Raw genomic sequence first — 21,345 nt, 5'->3', positions numbered from 1 at the left:
ATTTTCTTCTAGAATGATCATTTTTATCAAGCTTGTATATTTAAGTTAAGTAATTTCACTTAAATGGCAATAACAATTACCTATTAATTGTCATTTAAGTGAAATTACTGAACTTAAATATACAAGCTTTATAAAAATGATCATTCCAGAAGAAAATTTCAGATGGCACTTAGAGGCTTTTGCATCTGAACTCTTCATATATATATATAGCTCAATTTATTTTGTATAAAAAAGACTTTTATATTTACTACGATTTGGAAAGTTCTCTCGGCTTCCGTAGATGAGTCAATGCAGTTGTACGTCACGGCTTTTACCGGAAGTTTATAAGCACATCTTCGAGAACAAACAGAGGAGAAGAAAACATGGAGCTCTTCGTAATTTCACCGAATTTAAGGTTTATTAACCTAACTGTCGGCCCGGATTCGACTGTCAGCGATCTTATCACTCATTTTGCCGTTAAAGAGGTGAGTCTATCATTAGCCGAACGTTAATGCGATACGAACTCAAGTTGTGCTGTAACGTTACTCTCTCTCGCTGCTGATGGTTCAATGTGATTTTGATGATGATTAAAGTTTCCTAAAGTATGTATTTATTTTCTCTCAGGGCGTCTGTTGTACGGATTTCTATGTGAAGAGTAATGGCCGCGTCTCTGGCAGTGAAGACCCGCTTCAGTCTGGAGTTGTGTACCGTCTGGAGCCTCGGTTGCGAGGAGGCAAAGGAGGTAACGTTAACCAGACGAGTCTTAAGTCTGTAAATATTACAATATGATAGGCTTTTGATATTTGGCTGATTGTTTTATAGATTTATATTGTAATGTAATGATTCGGGTCTTCTTTGGTGTCAATTTGTCCACGACTATAAAATGGGAATGGAATTAATTTGTTATTATTTGGAACCAATCCCAAATGGTGGTATTTTTAATTGTATTATTATTTTGTATTTTATTTTTTAATTCTTGGTGCTAGATTATGATTCTGTTAGATTTTATTTTGTTGTAGAAAATACTTATATAACGTCTTGAACATTTAAAAGTTATAGAGATGTTTTAAACTCATATTTTTGTAGGATTTGGCTCTATGTTGAGGGCCCTCGGTGCACAAATCGAAAAGACCACGAACCGCGAGGCCTGCAGAGATCTGAGTGGGAGAAGACTTCGAGACGTCAATCATGAGAAAGAGTAATGCTGATTAATACCATAATCATTTTTTGCATGCTTGTTTGATTATAATTTTCATAAGCTGCATCACATCTGGCTTGTATGATTGTATGAGTAAGTGAATATTTATTTGTGCAGAATGGCAGAGTGGTTGAAAAAGCAATCCGACCGAGAGGCGGAAAAGGAGCAGCGTCGTCTGGAGCGGATTCAGAGGAAATTGGCTGAGCCAAAACATTATTTCACTGACACGAATTATGAACAGCAGTGCCACGACCTCTCAGAGAGACTGGAGGACTCTGTATTGAAAGGTAACTTGGTGATTTTCTGTGTTCAAATTCCATGTGCTAGCCTAGAATACATTACATTTACATAGAAGAATTATGAATATTTATAAACATATATATATATATATATATATATATATATATATATATATATATATATATACACACAGTTGTAATTAAAATTATCCAACCCCCTATTGCAAATCAGGTTCATGTATGTATGTATGTATGTGTGTAATATTGCATTTTATAAATGTTAAATATATCCCCTATCCCTAATTCTTGACAGTAAAGGTAAAAGTTGAAAATAAACTTCTCTACTGTTTAGGCATGCAGGCTTCCTCTAGTGGTCTCGTTCAGGCGGACGAGAAACCGAGCCGCAAGCGTCCGTCACCAACCGACGGCCAAAAGAAAGCAAAGAAGAAATGTTTCTGGTGAGATTATTTCACATGTGTTGTGGGCAATAAAGGAAATGTAGATGAACTACAAAGATGAAATTCAAATCCTACAATTTCAAATCCTGCAATATGCCTTCTTTAATCCATTAGGTCTGGCATTGGAGAACTGGAAGACACGGGCAGCTCTGGTGAAGGAAGTGATGACAGTGACAGCGAGGCCTCTCCATCCACCTCTGGGGCTTCCTGTAGTTCGGATGTCCCCAAACCTAAGCCGGCTTCAACCACCAGGGGGAGTGACAGGACAGAACCTCAGGACCAGCCCAGCAGCACCAGCAGCTCCTCCTCGAGTTCAACAAGCTCCCCAACACACAGCCAGGAAGAGGAGCAGAAGGAGGCAGAGAAGGAACATACAGCTGATATCAGCCAAAACAGTGGCACAGAAGAGAAGTTGCAGATTGACATCAGCCAAAACGACAACACCGAAGAGGAGAAGATGCAGGTTGACATCGTTAAAAACTGCAGCACCAAAGAGGAGGAGAAGATGCACGTTGACATCAGCCAAAACAGTGGCACTGGAGAAGAGAAGTTGCAGGATGATATCAGCCAAAACACCAGCACCGAAGAGGAGAAGTTGCAGGTTGACATCGTTAAAAACTGCAGCACCAAAGAGGAGGAGAAGATGCACGTTGACATCAGCCAAAACAGTGGCACTGGAGAAGAGAAGTTGCAGGATGACATCAGTCAAAACAGCAGCACCGAAGAGGAGAAGTTGCAGGTTGATATCTGCCAAAACACCAGCACCGAAGAGAAGTTGCAGGTTGCGCCAGCAGAAGCACAGAGCGGCCCAGCCGAGAGCAGTCAGGCGCTGGAAGTGGTGAGATCTTCTACTTCTGATGTGGTTGTTCCTGTTGGAAATGTTTTTTTGTTTGATAATCCTGACCTCTCTGTTCAGGCGGAGGGTCCGCTGGATCTGCTCTCTGCGAGTGGGCCGGAGCAGCTGGAGGCTTTGGGTCTGGAGCGGCTGAAGAAAGAGCTGATGGAACGAGGGATGAAGTGTGGAGGAACCCTGCAGGAACGGGCTGCGCGTCTGTTCTCCGTCAGAGGACTGGCTGCAGATCAGATTGACCCTGCGCTCTTGGCCAAAGCCAGCAAGGGCAAGAAGAAATAACGTGCTTTTCCTAAACCACCAACTGATTTTGACCTCCGTTTTGCTTTTCTTGTAATGTCTGTAGATGCTGATAACAATTCAGATGTCTTTTTCTGTTAGTAAAACATTACAAGTTACTTAAGCTGAGACTCAGGCTAACTTTTTACGCGACATGTACCATAACTTCTTTGATTACTTAGTCATTGTAAATAGCTATTTTGATTCATACAGATATGTACTGGAAATCAGTCACGTTTATGATGTGGGTGGCAATCCAGTGATTTTTAGCCAACAGTTTGTTCACATTGCACAGTATTTGATTGTATATGTGATCATGGTCCATTTTGCTCTTGACTTTATGGTTGAGTAAAATATTGTTGCACAATTTTGTGTCCTTTTTATTTATTACTACACACTGTCATTGTGTGTCATGAATGTGAAAAGAACCTTTCGTTCTGGTCATAAAAATGACTAGGAAGGTGCATCAAATCTGGCTTCCGTTATTGGGTTTCATTAATATTGAGTATATTTAGATGCATTTTCCATCACATGCACATGATAACTTATGAAATAGTTATAATGAAAAACATGAAATTAAAAAATACATATTTAAACCTCCGAAATAAACTAACGAACAAAAATGTTTTAGCGTAGTATTCTCAAGAACGTGCGTCTTCCGACACATCAGATGGCGATAATGAGCACCGTTTATCAACATACATTCCGCTGAAGAAAACTGTGTTTTATGTGGAGTAGTTCTGGGTTTATCGTAGTGTAACCGCTTCAATATGTATTTTTTAGTAAATATGTTCAGCTAGAGTCATGGCTTTCCCCCAGCCCCGTCCTCAGGCTCCTCAGCTGCCGCAGCTTCTCCTGCGGACTGTCGACTGTCAGCAGGGCGCCGTGAGAGCCGTGCGCTTCAACGGTAAGAGCCCGCACTGTTGAGCGAACTATCTGCTTTTTTAACCTTAAAACAAACAGCCGTCTATCTCAAGAAGGTTCATGACGGGTCGCATATTTCAATTTCATTTTATCGCTTTGTTGGAGACCTATACACTAAGTATAGTCTTTTGAATATGTTAATTTCTAAAGATTTGTACCTCACAGTCTTATCTCTAGTACTAGCGATTCTGATTGGCCACGTTGAGAAAAGTAACAGGTACTGCGTGACGCTGTTGTTTCACTCAAAAATGGTTTTTTTTTTTTTTTGTCATTGCTTAGCCTACTCACCGTCAAGATTTTGAGTGTATATAAATCTGCGTATCATCAGCATAAAAGTGATGGAGGCCAAGAGATCACAACAAAGGACCAAGTGGTGATAGATAAATATGAAAGAGTAAGAGACTGAGACCAAGACTGAGCCCTGGGGAACACCAGTAATATCAGACCTGTAACCACCTATCATTTATTACATGTTCTTCCAGCTGATGGGAATTATCTGCTGACCTGTGGCGGTGATAAATCTCTGAAGCTTTGGAGTGTGAGTCGAGGGACTCTGCTGAAGACTTACACCGGTCACGGATATGAAGTGCTGGACGTGGACTGGTATATCTTACATACATCACATTAAAATATCATCACTACTGTGTTAGGTTTGTGTTAATTTCACTTTCTTTTCGCAGTTCTTATGACAACAGTCAGCTGTGTTCGTGCAGCTCGGATAAAACCGTCATTCTGTGGGATGTGGGGTCTGGACAGGTGACGCGCAAACTTCGCGGGCACGCAGGGGTAACACCGCATTCCCCGCCACGATATTATACTGCCTTTATTATTTGAGTTTGCTAAGATAATTGCAGTATATAATTGTAAATAAATGATGATTTTTTCACTAAAATGTCTTTTGTTTTCAATGTTATGCTCATTCCCTAGAAAGTGAACTGTGTGCAGTTTAATGAGGAGGCTACTGTGATGCTGTCAGGTGGGTCAGGCGTTATGAAATTGATTTAATCATAATTGATTATGGGAATAGCTGCAGTCCAATCTCAATCTCACTGTGACTAAGTTACTTCTTAATGCTTCAGGCTCCATTGATGGGACAGTACGATGCTGGGACACTAGATCCAGACGGATGGAGCCGATCCAGATCCTGGACGAGGCTCGGGATGGCATCAGCAGCCTAAAAGTGTCAGAGCATGAGCTTTTGACTGGGTCAGAACCAAACTAAACTCATCTTACTGTAGGATATGATGTGAGAATTAGAGTGTGGAACTGAAGTTTGTTGTTTATCAGGTCTGTGGATGGAAGAGTGAGGCGTTATGACCTAAGAATGGGGCAGCTTCATGTCGATTTCATTGGAAGTGAGTTTTATCACACATGAGGGAATAAAAATACATGTTTTGTACTGTGTGATGTCTAACATGCTTTTGTTGTGTGTATTTGTGCTCCACAGGTCCCATCACTTGTGTGTGTTTCAGTCGGGACGGTCAGTGCACACTTAGCTCCAGTTTGGACTCTACGGTGCGCCTGTTGGACAAAAGCTCAGGGGAGATGCTGGGAGAGTATGTACAACACAGATCAAACTACTACACAAGTACAATTAAACTAGATTTTCTTTTAAAACAATGCTAGTTGCCACGATTCATTCGGCTTTTATGAGTAAAGTATATGGATAACTTTATTTTCACAAATAAAAATGGATATTAAACCTAACTTTTAAAATTGACAAATAAATAATAATAATTGCACACTTAAAATGTCTTTAAATTAATCAATTAAATTTGACAAACCCCAAAAAATTAACTTTTCAAAAGAATAAATATGCATATTTAAAATAGTTTATTTAATTCATGTTTAAAAGCTTAGTTAAACATAGTCAAATAAATAAATCACTTTTCATAATAACAAATAAATGCATTATTGAAAACAGTTTAAAAGCATGATTAAACATGACAGTGAAATAAAGTAATCACATTTCCAACTGTCAATTAATTTTCTAAAACAGTTCATTTAATTCATGTTAAAAATGTTAGTTAAATGGAACAGTAAATACTACACTACAATAATGTACTATTATCACTTCAGTTTGACGTGTTTCTGTGGTGTCTCTTCACAGGTACTCCGGTCATGTCAATAAAGGCTATAAGCTTGACTGCTGTCTGTCTGATAAAGACACACATGTTCTGAGCTGTTCAGAAGATGGTCATGTTTACTTCTGGGATCTGGTGGAGGTGAGCAGAATAAGTCACATGACCCACAGAGCCAATGCTGTGACATAATGTCAAGTTGAATATGTAAAGCTGCAATCTACCCTTGTAGGGCTCCCTGACTTTAAAGCTGCCTGTTGGGAAAGCTGTCGTCCAATCGCTGTCCTTTCACCCAACGGAGCCCCGCCTTTTGACTTCAATGGAGGGGTGTGTTCAGGTATGGGGGGCGGAGCCAGAGGATCCAGCTGTGGATGGCGTCAAAGCTGAGTAGTGTGTGTTGAACACCAAACACATGAGCAGGACTCATTCAAATCACTATTTTGTATCATTTTGATTGTGTCATACATATTTTTGTATGTTAATATAAAAAGAAATTAAAAAAAGTAAAAAATTAAAGTTTTTATAATGTATTTTTTATATAATTTTAGGATGTTTTTATGTGATCATACTTTTATGTCGTTAGTTCATTATTGTAAAAAAAAAGTGTAGTTACAACAAAACGAGCACAACAACTTTTGTTTGCATATTTAATCAGGACTTTACATATTTACAAGCAGCAAAATAAAATAAAGATGAACAATAATTTATTTGGCAGTAAAAATGGGTTTCAAATAAATAAATAATTTATAAGCACATAAATATTTTACATTTTTGGTTTGGATGGAATCAGTCTTGACTCAGAATTGGCCATTCAAACACAGTATTGTGTTGCCATTAACCAAAACTAAACTTTTAGACTCAATTATAGCCGAATAAGCCATGTCATCAGAGAAAGCAACATATACAACTTAATACATTTCAGTACATACATATTATTTCTTCCTGAATAAAGTACCTTAAACAGCCTTTTATTTAAATTCAAGGCACTATTCGTACAGTCTCTAAACCAATAGGGTAAGCAGACGGTAGCCAGATTTGGGCTGTCTCTACCCCATACACACACATGCAGCGGCGGAGAGTTTCTCCACTTTGTGCCAGCGATGGAGGTTGTCGAGGAAGGCTATGTCCTCGTGGTGTGTGGGGCGACAGCAGGGCTGATGGTGCCAGGGGCCGGTGTATTGAAGGGTGCCGCTCTGCAGGAGGTTGGTGAGCGTGAGGTCGTGGTTGGAGGCGAGGCGAGGGCAGGTCCCGCTGCAGTATTTAAACAGCACCGTCTCATCCGAGTCGTATCCCAGCCCGAGGTCCCGCACCTGCAGCAGGATGGAGTGCAGAGCACACGGGGACTCGGCGCTGCGGGGCGACCGAATCGCCCTCCCCGAACCCTCCTTTTCCTCACCATCACCTCCTCTTCTCTCTTCGTCACGGAGGTCCGTGTCTAAAAAAGAAAGAGCGAAACATAAATACTCGTGGTTGCCAGAACTTAGAAAAGTAGCAGTACATCTCTATTCAGTAAAAATGCTTGATTCGGTGAAAATGCCTTTTTGTCCATGCATTAAAAGTCAATGGGGTCCAAACAATAGTATTGGACCCCATTGACTTCCACTGTATGGACAAAACCTTTTTTTTTTCAAAATAACTTCTATTTGTTCCACAGAAGAAAAAAAGTCATACAGGTTTGGAACGGCAAATAGTGAGCCAGAGCCTATAAAAAATCTACAGAAATTGAGTTGCCCTCTCCTCAAAAGTCATGACCTCCAGGCTTACCTAGTAGCGTTCTAAGCCAGTGTCCTTCTCCCGCTTGAATGCAAAACAGCAGAACGGTGATCTTCAGTAGTGAACGCATCGTTCTTCTTGTCTATTCGCCTGGTTTTCCTTCTTCAGGATGAGAGCGCAGGTGATGCTGAGATGCGCCAGAGTCACCGTCTCTTTTATAGGCATCTAAGCGGGGCGGAGGGGATGATGGGGTGCGGCCTGGAGGGGAGGGAGGTGGAATAACCCTTCACTCTCTCACCTGGACTCGTGGCTATGATTAGAGGCGACTAGATGTAATGTTTGGAAAGCCACTGGTATTTCTTTAAGTCTGAGCGGCTGAGAGTATGGAAAATGGGGGTAAATTGTTTAAAGCTGTTGGACGTCTGACTAGCGTAGTCATCATGGAGGTTGAGCCGATGAAACACATGGAATAGGTTTTTTTTTACACACATTTGATACAATATGATGAACAATGAAAATAAAGGGTTAACTGCATGAAGGATGGAAGAAAGGCCCATAATTAAAAAAAAACTAAATAGATGACAGAAGTTATTTGAATGGAAATTCCAAGAATAATGGCTGTCTTCAGATACATAAATTTGGGGATTTATTAAAATATGATTTTTTTCTCTCGCTATCTACATTCCTTATTTAACTATGAAGGCATGAAGTCCTGCAGTGCTGGAGAAGTGAATGCGCATGACTTGCAGTGATATCTTAGCCGTCTTGTGTTATATGAGTAAAGCGGCACCATAATATATTTGGACACTTAAGTCACACTTAATTGCATTAGGTAACGAAATTTCAAACCAAGCTGCATTTGCAAAAATTATTTTTGTGAAATATATTGCTTGAAATCTTTTTAATACATTAATTCATACATTTCAGACACATTTTTAAGTGTGTTTCAAGCATCCACATACTTTTTTGGGCCACTGTATGCAAGTGGATCTTAAACCGACAACCTTAACCTTTAGCTATAAAAACAATTTTTTTGTTAAATCTTCTACCAGACAAAGAACATCTTTCAGTGTTGATACATTCCATTATGAAATCTAAGGATAAATAAATATAGCACTTTAAAAAGATAACAGGGTTGATAGTTTTACAGTTCAGTAAGACTTGCTGACCTCACCATGACGATACTATGGGGCTCTTTGTCAGAAAGAGATTTTAATACTGATAAATAGAAATCTGAAATCTAATTTTTAGTAATCATTTACTATTTAAAATGATTGTAACAGGGTTGATATTCTAAGCGTCATCCTCTATTGACAAAACAGGAGATATTTACATACCTTTGAAGAGTTCATTTTCTGAAAGGCAAATGTAATTTTGACAGAATTATTGTAATAAAAGGGAGTTATAATGGTAACGGGGTTGACAGTTTTACAATTTGATTTAACATTCCTTGCTAAATTGTGCTCACCATTATGATACTCACAGGATCTTGTTAAAAAGAGAATTTAATGCTGGGATTATACAAATATCTAATTTTTAGCAATCATTTACTGTTTAAAATCATGCATGGTAACAGGGTTGACATTCTAAGAGTGTGCCCTATTAAAAACAGGAGACATTAACGTGACTTTGAATGTTCACTTATTGAAAGATGTAATTTTTACAGGATTTTCGTAATAAAAGGGCGTTATGATGGTAACAGGGTTGACAGTTTTACAGTTTGATTTTACATTCCTTGCTTTGTGCTCATTATGATACTCAAGGATCTTGTTAAAAAGAGAATTTAATGCTGGGATTATACAAATATCTCATTTTTAGCAATCATTTACTGTTTAAAATCATGCATGGTAACAGGGTTGACATTCTAAGAGTGTGCCCTATTAAAAACAGGAGACATTAACGTGACTTTGAATGTTCACTTATTGAAAAGATGTAATTTTTACAGGATTTTCGTAATAAAAGGGCGTTATGATGGTAACAGGGTTGACAGTTTTACAGTTTGATTTTACATTCCTTGCTTTGTGCTCATTATGATACTCAAGGATCTTGTTAAAAAGAGAATTGAATACTGGAATAATACAAATATCATATTTTTTTGCAATAATTTACTGTTTAAAATCATGCATGGTAACAGGGTTGATATTCTAAGATTGTGCCCTATTAAAAACAGGAGACATTTTCGTGACTTTGGCAGTGAACTTCCTGAAAAGATGATGTAATTTTGACAGAACTATTGTAATAAAATTTTATGATTGTAACAGGCAACAGGGTTGACTGTTTTCAAACTTAATTCCACTATTCATATATTTTCTTTCCTTATTATAATTATGTTACTGTTCTGTGCACATAGTAATTTTGACAGAATATTTGTAATAAAAGGAGCTAAGATGTAGGGCTGAAGTTACTTTAAGTCTCTTTATTCTAAATTTTTTAAACTAAACTCCACTGTTTGTATATTTTCTTACCTTATTGTAATTACGATATGTTGTATTCCATGTGGCTTTCCAGTGCTTAAACTGCTAATGCTGAGGATGTTACCTAAACTTTAAAGTTCATGGGTATAAACAGAAAAAAATAACCAAGCTTTACCAGAAAGCCATGCTTTGCAGATATAATTGAATGCAAATATATATCTATGGTGGTTTTAAAAAATGTAGCTAAATCCTTTAAATAAATTGAATTTTAGTCTGAGGATAATGCCAATTCTTACTGAGCGTAGTTATATTTAAGAAAAATACCTAAGAGTTTGGATTGTGTGCAGTTTGGAATGTTTTCCAGTCAGACATCCATCAATATTAAAATGAGATCAATGGAAAAGGATTTCAGCCAATCGTCGGGCAGTTTAAATCTGACACAGGACCATATAACAATCTGCTTTAGGGAGACTTCCACAGAAATATCTTCTCAGCTTGTCTGTTTTTATTTATAACTCTTTTTAACCCATCCATCATAACGAAGATTACAGTAAGATCAGTTTCCACTGGTGCTGCTGCCATGCTGTTGGCTCAAACCTCCTTACAACCTTGTTAAAACTGGACGTCTTCATCCAGACCAGAGTGAACACGCAGCGTTCAGGTCTGCTGTGTCCCCAGACACGCAAAGGAGAAAGAGTGAATTAGATCAGTAAGAGGGAATGGATTTGGAATATATTAGCTATTTGTCTCGCCAAAACAACAAAAGTATGATATATTCCTTTTTGCTTCGGTTTATTATCCTTTCCTTACTCCTGTTTGTCCTCCCAGAGTTATGTATGATTCCATCCTTGAATAAAGCTGAAATAAAGAAGATGATGAAGAAGTGAAAGTGAGGAGGATATGCATGGCACTTTCAAATCTGAAAGTGGTACACTACAAATCATGGTACACTACAAATCTGAGCCTGAAAAACATTAGATCTTTTTTTCCTTTTCAAAAATATGGTCAAAATATGAAATGAGCTGGTTTCTATTCAATATATATTGGTTTTTATAAACATGTACAGTATATGCCAGAATAGGCAGGGTTGCAAATTTAGCCTAAATTACATTGTCACTCAGTAGGGGCTATAGCTAGTTTGCAACTTAATGTTCTTTTGTAGTTATGATCAATTTACATGTCCTATAAATTAAGAAAAGAATTAGGTTTTAACATTTTTTAACAATAACTAAGGAAACAGGCTGAACTTAAATGCAGTAAACCCGAATAAGTTGGCAAAACTCAAAAAAAGTAAGGCAATCTATTGCCTCAATTTTTTTGAGTTAAGAAATTCAAAGTTTAAGTAAGCAGAACTGGCAGATTTTTATTTTGTACTTTTACATTTTAATTGTTCTTAACTTGAAATGTTTGAGTACACTAAATCATACATTTAACTTAAAACTGTCATGTAATCTCAATGCGAATTCTTATTAGTATAATCTTAGCTAGCTTTAACAATATATAGATTGCTAACATACTAATTTGTCAACATGTTAACAATAGTATGTTATATAGAAGCACTTGCTGTATGAGTGCATCAATATAAAGATGTTAATTGCTCTCAAACAATCTGCATGCACCACTTGTCACCATGATGGTAACTCTCCTAAAACCAACATTAACAGAAATTCTTCTAAATTAGCATAACAAAACATTAATCAATACTCAATCTCCCACTTAACATTAATCTTGCATAAAAAAACACACATTATATTACACTTTATTTTAGCATTTACTCTCCCTTTCGAGTGCTATCGGCAAAGCATGCTGGGAAATAGACATCCCAGCCATTTCAGTTAAACTTAAGTTCGTCTTAAATTAAAATAAATAATTTCATAAACTCAAAACAATGAACAGTTCAGTTTACTTAAAATATAGTTCTGTGAACTTGAAAGAAAAAGAAAGTGCTAAATACTTATAAAAGTTAATTTGACTCAACTAATTGGTTTAATTTAAGAACTTGAAAGAAAAAGAAAGTGCTAAATACTTATAAAAGTTAATTTGACTCAACTAATTGGTTTAATTTAAGTTTGTCTTACTCAAACCAATTAATTATTTTGAGAGTTCGGGTTTACAGTGTAACATTACATTTTGTATTAAATTTGGATTGGATTTTTCTTATCCTGCTTTAGAGTCTAATTGAGTTCACTGCTTAGATGTCACAACTTTATGGATTGTTTTGTTTGTGGCAATTTAGGGGAAATCATTGAATAAAATAATCAATCATCAGTTACAGGATGGAATACAAAAGGCAAAGGTTAAATGTTATGCTTTCAGTAATTAAGTAAGGAATAATTGTGACGGGCCGTTGAATTATTAGGGAAGAAAATGCACAGCCGCGGTGGCATAATTTAACAGATTGCATCAGAATTATGACATATTTTAGTTGTTGGATAGCCAAGTGTTTTACATTTGTGGCTAATTCGTATGATTTCATACAGTCTCACTTGCATATATTCGTACAATTTGCTTATGCCTAATGGTTAGGATTCATGCTTACGTTTTTTAAATTATACGTTTCCGTCCAAATCACATCATATAAATTCAAATGAAATCGCCACCTCGTAAAATGTGTGCAGACATTTGATGTGTTTAAAAATAGCCAATTTTCATACTTAGCTACTTTCGATGCTAATTTCTGTAAGATAATTAGTCTTGCGTAGCCAGACCTTCAGACTGATGGCAGAAGTTTGTTCAGCATCATGATTACATTTACGTTTATGCATTTGGCCGACGCTTTTATCCAAAGCATCTTACATTGTATTTCGAGGTACACAATTACATTCTTATCAGTTCTTGCTTTCCCTGGGAATCAAACCGATGATTTTGGCATTGCAAGAGCCAACGCTCTACTGTTAGAGCTACAGGAAAGCATGATTAGGGGCATGAAAATGTGAATTTAATGTTCCAACAATAACAGACCGGTGTGAAGCCAGTAGTTCACTATAAGTGCCTCAAGTGAAGCTTTCGGACTTCTTTTAAAGAGTCTATGCCGTGAACTTCACTACTTGTTAAAATCCATTGTTTAGACTAGTTGATCCAGATAAGCGCTCATTGTCACAGTTGTAAACACGATGACTATCTTCTTCCATAAGGGGGTTTGGCATCACAATGGCTTTGTTTCTCGGTGGACCATAAGAACACGACACACACGTCTCCCGGAAATTCTGTAGAATTCAACCATTCAGAGGATTTTGTGTGCCTTTATGCATCAGACCCTCAGCCAACAGTCCATGGGTGTGACATCTGAGGCTGAGACTATAAGATAATAGTTTATCAAACTATTAAATAGGTATCACCAAAAAAACAAAGCGTTGTCCACCAAAGCGTACCCTATTAACGGAAGTACAGTCGGGATACGGTAACCCTTCTGGCATGTCCTGAAAGACCCTCTCAGGATTCCGAGGCAGTCTGAGTCAGGCAGGAATCTCATATCAAAGTCACAGAGGGAAAAACAGTCTCACTCGCACACTGTAAAACACACAGTGACATGGAAGGGAGGTGTGGACCCACGGAAAAGAGCTTTGTCTGTCTGGTACAAATCACAAGAGCTCACCTATGCATGCACTCATGGATTTAGTCTTTAAAAAAGTACATAGTCTCTCAGCATTCCTCATACTTTTGTTTTCTGATAAGATAATTCTTAGGGAAGATGGATGCAAAACAACACAATATTAATGAATCACAATAGCTCTACTTGATCCAATGTGGTCCGTAAAGTATTCTTTTAAATAATAATTCATTTTATGTTATTACAGTGAAACTGTGATTTGTAACACATTTTAGAAGCTTACTGTATATGATATCGTTGTGTTCATGAGTGAATAATGCAACTTGAAATTTTTTTCTCATATGCGCCTGTTGGCAAACACCTGGTTCCCAAGAGCACAAGCTAAATGACTATAAAGAGAATAAAATGTGTCTATATGCTGCTCAGGTGTATCGTGTGTTAGATCAGGGGTGTTTAAGGTATGGATGACCTTATACCAGAGTAGTCTTGCATTCCTTCTCCGGCGGGTCTCCCGGCCGGCCCATATAGGGCTCGTCTGCTCCGGGCAGGAATGCAAGAGCAGCGTTCCAGTATTGGGAAGTATTCTGTGGGAATTAGTGGGGAATCTCAAACTCGCCAGACAAGGGCTGTTTATGCTGTAAATCTGACCAGCGCACTAGAAGCTCCTGCCTCCTCCATCACTTCTCATCCACTCACACCTTTCTCAACATCCCTCCATCACACTGGACCAGCAGGGCACAATGAACTCCAAAGGATTTTTTTCTTTTCTTCAAAATGGTATTTAGCCTATTTGTCTCATCTCATGTATGTTTCCATGCCTAAGATTGGAAAAAACCTTACATGTCCAAGTTTTTCTGACCATCTGGCTACACATGCACAAAAAATAAACTCCACAGATGTTCCATTACCCCTCACTGGCGGGAAAATGCCCACCTGGAAGCGAAATCCCAACTGGCAAACATGGCATGGTTATTCCGAGTGAATGTGAGCCAACAGACGACAGGATGTTATTTACGCCTCACGATTGACTCGCAACGGATTTTTCCATCTCAGAGGGTTTCCCCGTTGTCCGAGTATATTTTATTTATATGATAACCTTATATTTTATACATTTAAATAAACTTTTTTGAGATTTGGAGTTACCTGTCCAGCGCGTCGCGTCGCGTCCTCCGCTCAAGAGGTGGCGCTGTCGGGACTCTCAGCTCTAGAATGACGCGAGGCGACGACGACTAGGAAACCCAGACGCTGTTTACGCAGACGGTTGTTTGGTCAGTATTTTAACGCAGGACATTCTTTTCATCTCATTTATAATGTTCATATGTTTCTACGTGTATTAGTAGTGTAAATAGCATACATTTTCCGCGGTGGTTGTTGTTTGATATAAGTCGGCTGGTTTTTGGTTATTTTAAGACAGCCTATCGTGTATCAGCTGACAACTACAGTCAATTTGCGTTTTATTGTAATTATAACACGTTTTAATTTTTGCTCTGGTAATTTAATTAGTCCTGTAAAAGTACTGGAGTGACAGTATTACCACGGTACTTTGATATACATTAAGCGCAGCGTCATGTCAATGAAACAATGTATTACCATTGCATTTTTGTCAGCGTTTAGGCGATACATGTAACGATAACTTATAAGAATCTGAAACACCATATTTATGATTTATAATAATGTTAGTTTTTCTCTACCATGTTCTTTTCTGCAGTTGTATTCTTTCTGATTGATACTAAAATCATCTGGAGCTGATCTAAACCAGAAAAAATGGTATGGACCATATTTTTAAGTATTATTTATATTACTATTTGTTTTTATTTTTATAATTTGTTTTAAATTTTAGGTAACGTTCTTGTCATTTTTATGTTTTATTTTCATTTTAAATATGAATAAGCTTTAATTTATTATTTATTTCAGGTTTATTTTTTGTCATTTGGCCACTTCACTTAAAAAAAATAAAAGATTTTAATGCTTGTTCTCTGTTTTAGGGTGAACGTAAAGGAGTGAACAAGTACTATCCTCCGGATTTCGATCCAGCCAAGGTGGGAACAACAATTTTTCTGTGTTCTGTCTTTCAAGACTGTGTGAAAGCTTGTATATTAAAAATGATTTTCCTGACATATGTATTTCATAACAGCATGGCTCCATCAACGGCTACAGGAAAAGTCACCCGCTGCGGGAGAGGGCCAGGAAACTGTCTCAGGGCATCCTCATCATCCGGTAATACACATTTTCATTAAACAGTCTCTGTCACTGTTTTTTGATTCACATGTGATGATTGTCTGTTTTGTGTTTACAGATTTGAGATGCCTTATAATATTTGGTGTGATGGCTGTAAGAATCATATCGGCATGGGTACGACTCTGAAGTTGTGCATAACGCTGTACTATTCGTACTGTTTCTGTAGTATATAGTATGTAAATTGTATAGTTTGTCACAATGCAATCCTCTCCAACTTGATTTTCTATTTCTAGTGTGATGAATTACCCGGATTTTGTCTAACAGGATGTCTAATTCGTTTTGTCTTTAAAGGGGTTCGATACAATGCAGAGAAGTCGAAAGTGGGAAATTACTACACAACTCCGATATACAGGTGATATGTCGTCTGATCTCTTACAGTTCAGTTTCGTATGCCTCGAGGCAGCATGTGTTAACCTGTAGGTTTGTGTGTACCAAAGGTTCAAGATGAAGTGCCATCTGTGTGTGAACTACATCGAGATGCAGACAGACCCGGCCACCTGTGATTATGTCATTGTGAGTGGAGCCCAAAGGAAGGAAGAAAGATGGGACATGGCTGAGAATGAGCAGATACTCACTACTGGTGCGAAACTGTCTGTCTGTCTGTCTCTATATATCTGTCTGTGTGTCTGACTGTCTCTATATATCTGTCTGTCTGTCTGTCTCTATATATCTGTCTGTGTGTCTGTCTCTATATATCTGTCTGTGTGTCTGTCTCTATATATCTGTCTGTCTCTATATGTGTGTCTGTCTCTATATGTGTGTCTGTCTCTATATATCTGTCTGTCTCTATATATCTGTCTGTGTGTCTGTCTCTATATATCTGTCTGTGTGTCTGTCTCTATATATCTGTCTGTCTGTCTGTCTCTATATATCTGTCTGTCTGTCTGTCTCTATATATCTGTCTGTGTGTCTGTCTCTATATATCTGTCTGTCTCTATATATCTGTCTGTCTGTCTGTCTATATATATCTGTCTGTGTGTCTGTCTCTATATATCTGTCTGTTTGTCTGTCTCTATATATCGGTCTGTGTGTCTGTCTCTATATATCTGTCTGTCTGTCTGTCTCTATATATCTGTCTGTTTGTCTGTCTCTATATATCGGTCTGTGTGTCTGTATATATCTATATATCTGTCTGTCTCTATATATCTGTCTGTGTGTCTGTCTCTATATATGTCTGTCTGTCTGTCTGTCTCTATATATCTGTCTGTGTGTCTGTCTCTATATATCTGTCTGTGTGTCTGTATATATCTATATATCTGTCTGTCTCTATATATCTGTCTGTGTGTCTGTCTCTATATATCTGTCTGTCTGTCTGTCTCTATATATCTGTCTGTGTGTCTGTATATATCTATATATCTGTCTGTCTCTATATATCTGTCTGTGCGTCTGTCTCTATATATCTGTCTGTCTGTCTGTCTGTCTGTCTGTCTCTATATATCTGTCTGTGTGTCTGTCTCTATATATCTGTCTGTCTGTCTGTCTCTATATATCTGTCTGTCTCTATATATCTGTCTGTGTGTCTGTCTCTATATATCTGTCTGTCTCTATATATCTGTCTGTCTCTATATATCTGTCTGTGTGTCTGTCTCTATATATCTGTCTGTCTCTATATATCTGTCTGTCTGTCCCTATATATCTGTCTGTGTGTCTGTCTCTATATATCTGTCTGTCTCTATATATCTGTCTGTCTCTATATATCTGTCTGTCTCTATATATCTGTCTGTGTGTCTGTCTCTATATATCTGTCTGTCTCTATATATCTGACTGTCTGTCTCTACAGTATATCTGTCTGTCTGTCTGTCTGTCTGTCTATCTATCTGTCTGTCTATCTATCTATCTATCTATCTATCTATCTATCTGTCTGTCTGTCTGTCTATCTATCTGTCTGTCTATCTATCTATCTATCTATCTATCTGTCTGTCTGTCTGTCTGTCTGTCTTTCTGTCTATCTATCTATCTGTATATATCTGTCTGTCTGTCTATCTGTCTGTCTGTCTGTCTGTCTGTCTGTCTGTCTATCTATCTATCTATCTCTCTATCTGTCTGTCTGTCTGTCTGTCTGTCTATCTATCTATCTATCTGTCTGTCTGTCTGTCTGTCTATCTATCTATCTGTATATGTCTGTCTGTCTATCTATCTCTCTATCTGTCTGTCTGTCTCTATATATCTGTCTGTCTCTCTATCTCTCTGTCTGTCTGTCTGTCTGTCTGTCAGGGCTGCACAATATAGAAGTGCGATAGTGCGATATTCAAAATGCGATACGACGATGATGCTTTAAGTGTGTAAAATAAATGTAATTATGTTTAAACATTTAAAAACTGAAAATGACATAACAAACATACGTTTCACAATCTATTTTTTTTAAGATTTTAAGACATCCCTACAACTGAAATTGAACAGCAGTGTTTTACTGTAGCTGTATAAAGTAAGTGTCATTTTAATGTCAGTGTAAACTTCAGGGTTTCAGGTAGGCCTTACGTTACTAACCTAACTTAGGTTTATTTAACAACTAAAATTGAATAGTTAAATGTAAAAATAAAACACTCGTTAGTCTTCACTGTATGAATTATATTATACCATTAAAGCTATAAAAGTTATTCTATCAAGAGCAGTGAGTGATTTTCTCTTTGTCTTTTGTTGTTTGATTAACATTAAACACACAGACGGAAGCAGATTTATTAGGCTGCTGTCTCTTTAAGAACTGCACGGATCCAATAAATTGATCCATGGGTGCTTTTTTTTTCAACTGTTTACCCCAATTAAGATAAACTGACTGTTTATGTGAAAACTCACCAAGACAGGCATTTTTTTCCCCATAATTTGCTGTGTATTTGGCCATATAAGCTGCGAAAGAGAGAACTGAAATCATGATTACGTGCTCTCCGAGAGGCGGCATTCTGTGCGTGTAAATAGGCCCCACTTCTCTTATTTCTCCTAATAAGATTAAGCATGTCACACGTATGTGACAGTCATGTGTCCAGTCTATTCTCTAATGTCTGCGTCGACCTAAAACCTAATACTTTTCATAATCTTTTGAAGGATTAAATTCAACTTTGATTTATCATGCAGACTTTCTGTCTGATCTGTCTGTCTGTAAATCTATCCGTCTGTCTGTCTCGATCTGCCTGTCCATCCATCTGCCTTTGAGCTAATCTATTTGTCTGTCTTTGTCTATCTGTCCGTCCACCCATATTTTCAGTATTATTTATTACAAATATTTTAATATTGATTTAAAGAAAAAGACATTTAAGTAATTAATTACAGTTATTTGTATGACAGTCATCAAGATATTTAGGCTCAGTGTGCTGTTTTCCCCAATAGAGCACAGTGAGAAGGAGAAGCTGGAGACAGATGCCATGTATAAATTAGATCACGGAGGAAAGGATAAGGAAAAGCTACGTGCCGCAATCCCGTCTCTCAATGAGCTTCAAGATCACCAGTCCAGCTGGAAAGATGATTTTCAGCTGAACAGCGTCCTCCGCAGGAAGTTCAGGGTGGGTTACACGTTGCCCGCTGCATCAGATATGCATCTGCCATGAAAGATTTGCCACCTTAACCTATTCCTGGTTTGCAAATACAGTCTGAGAAGAAAGTGATTGCAGAGGAGGTGGAAAAAGACAACGCAGTGCGAATGAGGACTGGCCTGTCCATCCCGTTATTACCCGAGAGAGAAGAAGATAAGAAGCTAGCCTCACTACTCACCCTTCAGATTCCAGACTGTGAGTGAACCTGCTCTCTTTTCAAGTCAAAAATCTATGTATTTATTTATTCTTATATCTGTTTAATTAGATTTTTTATTTGTATATATATTAATCTTTCAACTGATTTTACTATTTGTTACTCTTTTTGTTCATCTTTTATTGCTTATAATGGATAAATCTATACATATATTGATCTGGATAAATCTTTTTCTCTTCCAGCTTATGATGAGGGTCAGCAGTCGAAAAGGAAACAGATATCGACTCGTTCCTGGTTCAGTCCCTCGTCTTCAGCGGCAGGGGGAGCTGCCGGGAGCCTCTTGCTAAAGTTAGGCCAACAGGGTCGAGGAGCAGCCATGGCTAAAGCACTCAGCTCGACTATTCCCAGCCCACACATTCTGGTACGCAGGAAGTCCGAGAATGGCAAGACTGAAAGCGTTAACATTATGAACTCCAACTCGTCGTGTCCCGACGCTAACCCAGCAGCTGTGGACATAAACCCCAGGGACTCATCTTCTCCTCTCACAAATAATGCGAACGTGAGCAAAAACACAAACACTCACAGCTGCACTACAGAGACTCGTGAAGGAACCACATCAGAGGAGGTGGTCATCACCATTGACCCGTGTGCTGGAAAGTCTCTGGTTGCAGATTACAGTGACTCTGACTCGGGCAGTGAGGTCTGAAAAAGATCGGAAGTTTAAATTATTCACACATATATCAGTCTTCTTATGGTCAACAATTAGTCGTCATTTACCAAAAAATAAACTCTTCCATACTGAAAAGTGTGTCTCTTTTTAACTTTCAAACATTGAAAATTTAACTTAGTTTATTGATTTGCTCACAGCAATCATGGTAACAAACTCCGAAACACAAGGGGGCGAGAGAGTTGCATTAAAATGCCTCTTGCATTTAAATGGATGACTGCTCAGAAATCGCATACTGTCTAGTGTACCAGAATTGATGAGGAACGAAGTTTGCAACTGTTAAAAAAATGTCTATATAGGCTGCATCCAAAATCGCATACTTCCCTAGTAGGCGAAAAATAGTGCGGCAAAAAAGTATGGCTGCAACCGATATTGCATAATTCCCTACTATTTAGTAGGCAGCAAACAGTATGTCACAAAAGAAGTATGTTTGTATTCACATTGCTCATTAAACAGTAGGTGAAAAGTACCTGAATGACTTACTACTTCAGGAGATTTTGAAGTGTGCATTCGATGGACATTTTACTATCCCCAGGATTTGTGAATGGCAGTGAAGCCAGACAGGCAGGTCATGTGATAATGACAGCATGGTGAATGTTGTACGTTCGGATTACATTCATACTATATAGAACATACACCATGCTGTCATTATCACATGACAGCATGGTGAATGTACGTCCGGATTACATTCATACTATATAGAACATACTTTTTTAGCGGTCAAGAAGTAATTAGAATTTATGACTGTAATTCTGTAATAGACAGAATTTATGAATTCGAACACGACAGATAGTAATGCTATCTTTCAGAATGTGCTTCCAACACATTCCAAGGTTAAGGATGGGTTTAGGGTATGGTCACAGGGTTAGTATTTGTTTCAGCTTTGTGTATGCAATTAGCACTTTGTAATAACCAATGAAATCTTTAGAATTGGCTGCTGGACGGTGTTTGTACTTCTTTGTGGAAAAAAAAAGGCTTATTATTCAGGTAAGTTGCTATTAAAATTTAGACTTTAAA

At 37.8% G+C, this 21,345-nt stretch overlaps 3 protein-coding genes across 5 annotated transcripts; all 3 read left to right on the top strand.

The window, feature by feature from the left end:
• The first annotated feature begins 268 nt into the window (after window positions 1-268).
• On the top strand, window positions 269-3,370 carry sde2 (SDE2 telomere maintenance homolog (S. pombe)). Of its 2 annotated transcripts, XM_081385398.1 has the most exons (8): window positions 270-464; window positions 604-721; window positions 1,066-1,177; window positions 1,295-1,464; window positions 1,769-1,874; window positions 1,989-2,475; window positions 2,569-2,712; window positions 2,791-3,370. In XM_081385398.1, the coding sequence occupies exons 1-8, from the start codon at window positions 363-365 to the stop codon at window positions 3,004-3,006; spliced, it is 1,455 nt and encodes a 484-aa protein (XP_081241524.1). In that variant the 5' UTR covers window positions 270-362; the 3' UTR covers window positions 3,007-3,370. The 2 variants fall into 2 exon arrangements, with proteins under 2 accessions (XP_081241523.1, XP_081241524.1); XM_081385397.1 differs by having other exon boundaries at window positions 269-464; window positions 1,989-2,712.
• Window positions 3,371-3,672: 302 nt separating this feature from the next.
• On the top strand, window positions 3,673-6,503 carry wdr83 (WD repeat domain containing 83). The gene is made up of 9 exons (XM_081383894.1): window positions 3,673-3,910; window positions 4,410-4,530; window positions 4,608-4,713; window positions 4,855-4,903; window positions 5,007-5,133; window positions 5,215-5,282; window positions 5,375-5,483; window positions 6,038-6,152; window positions 6,241-6,503. Exons 1-9 carry the CDS (start codon window positions 3,808-3,810, stop codon window positions 6,397-6,399), a joined length of 957 nt encoding a protein of 318 aa, XP_081240020.1. The 5' UTR covers window positions 3,673-3,807; the 3' UTR covers window positions 6,400-6,503.
• Window positions 6,504-14,661: 8,158 nt separating this feature from the next.
• On the top strand, window positions 14,662-20,790 carry yju2b (YJU2 splicing factor homolog B). Of its 2 annotated transcripts, none has more exons than XM_081385623.1 (10): window positions 14,662-14,953; window positions 15,394-15,452; window positions 15,671-15,724; window positions 15,820-15,902; window positions 15,982-16,037; window positions 16,215-16,275; window positions 16,361-16,503; window positions 19,245-19,417; window positions 19,504-19,642; window positions 19,844-20,790. In XM_081385623.1, exons 2-10 carry the CDS (start codon window positions 15,450-15,452, stop codon window positions 20,305-20,307), a joined length of 1,176 nt encoding a protein of 391 aa, XP_081241749.1. In that variant the 5' UTR covers window positions 14,662-14,953; window positions 15,394-15,449; the 3' UTR covers window positions 20,308-20,790. The 2 variants fall into 2 exon arrangements, with proteins under 2 accessions (XP_081241749.1, XP_081241750.1); XM_081385624.1 differs by having other exon boundaries at window positions 14,948-15,223.
• Window positions 20,791-21,345: the final 555 nt, after the last annotated feature.

This window comes from Scardinius erythrophthalmus, assembly GCF_964197995.2.
Source record: "Scardinius erythrophthalmus genome assembly, chromosome: 14".
NCBI classification, from domain to species: Eukaryota; Metazoa; Chordata; class Actinopteri; order Cypriniformes; family Leuciscidae; genus Scardinius; species Scardinius erythrophthalmus.
Note: the sequence above shows the minus strand (reverse complement) of the source record. Positions and strands in the feature narration are given on the sequence as shown.

Bases quoted from the DNA above. Each gene is read 5' to 3' on its own strand.
- wdr83 (XM_081383894.1), top strand. From the start codon at position 3,808: ATGGCTTTCCCCCAGCCCCGTCCTCAGGCTCCTCAGCTGCCGCAGCTT. The intron at 3,911-4,409 runs GTAAGAGCCCGC...ATGTTCTTCCAG, and splicing joins GAGAGCCGTGCGCTTCAACG to CTGATGGGAATTATCTGCTG. The intron at 5,283-5,374 runs GTGAGTTTTATC...TGTGCTCCACAG, and splicing joins TCATGTCGATTTCATTGGAA to GTCCCATCACTTGTGTGTGT.
- yju2b (XM_081385623.1), top strand. The intron at 15,725-15,819 runs GTGGGAACAACA...ATTTCATAACAG, and splicing joins CGGATTTCGATCCAGCCAAG to CATGGCTCCATCAACGGCTA. The intron at 16,276-16,360 runs GTGATATGTCGT...TGTGTACCAAAG, and splicing joins TACACAACTCCGATATACAG to GTTCAAGATGAAGTGCCATC.
- sde2 (XM_081385397.1), top strand. From the start codon at position 363: ATGGAGCTCTTCGTAATTTCACCGAATTTAAGGTTTATTAACCTAACT. The intron at 1,178-1,294 runs GTAATGCTGATT...TTATTTGTGCAG, and splicing joins GACGTCAATCATGAGAAAGA to AATGGCAGAGTGGTTGAAAA. The intron at 1,465-1,768 runs GTAACTTGGTGA...TCTACTGTTTAG, and splicing joins GGAGGACTCTGTATTGAAAG to GCATGCAGGCTTCCTCTAGT.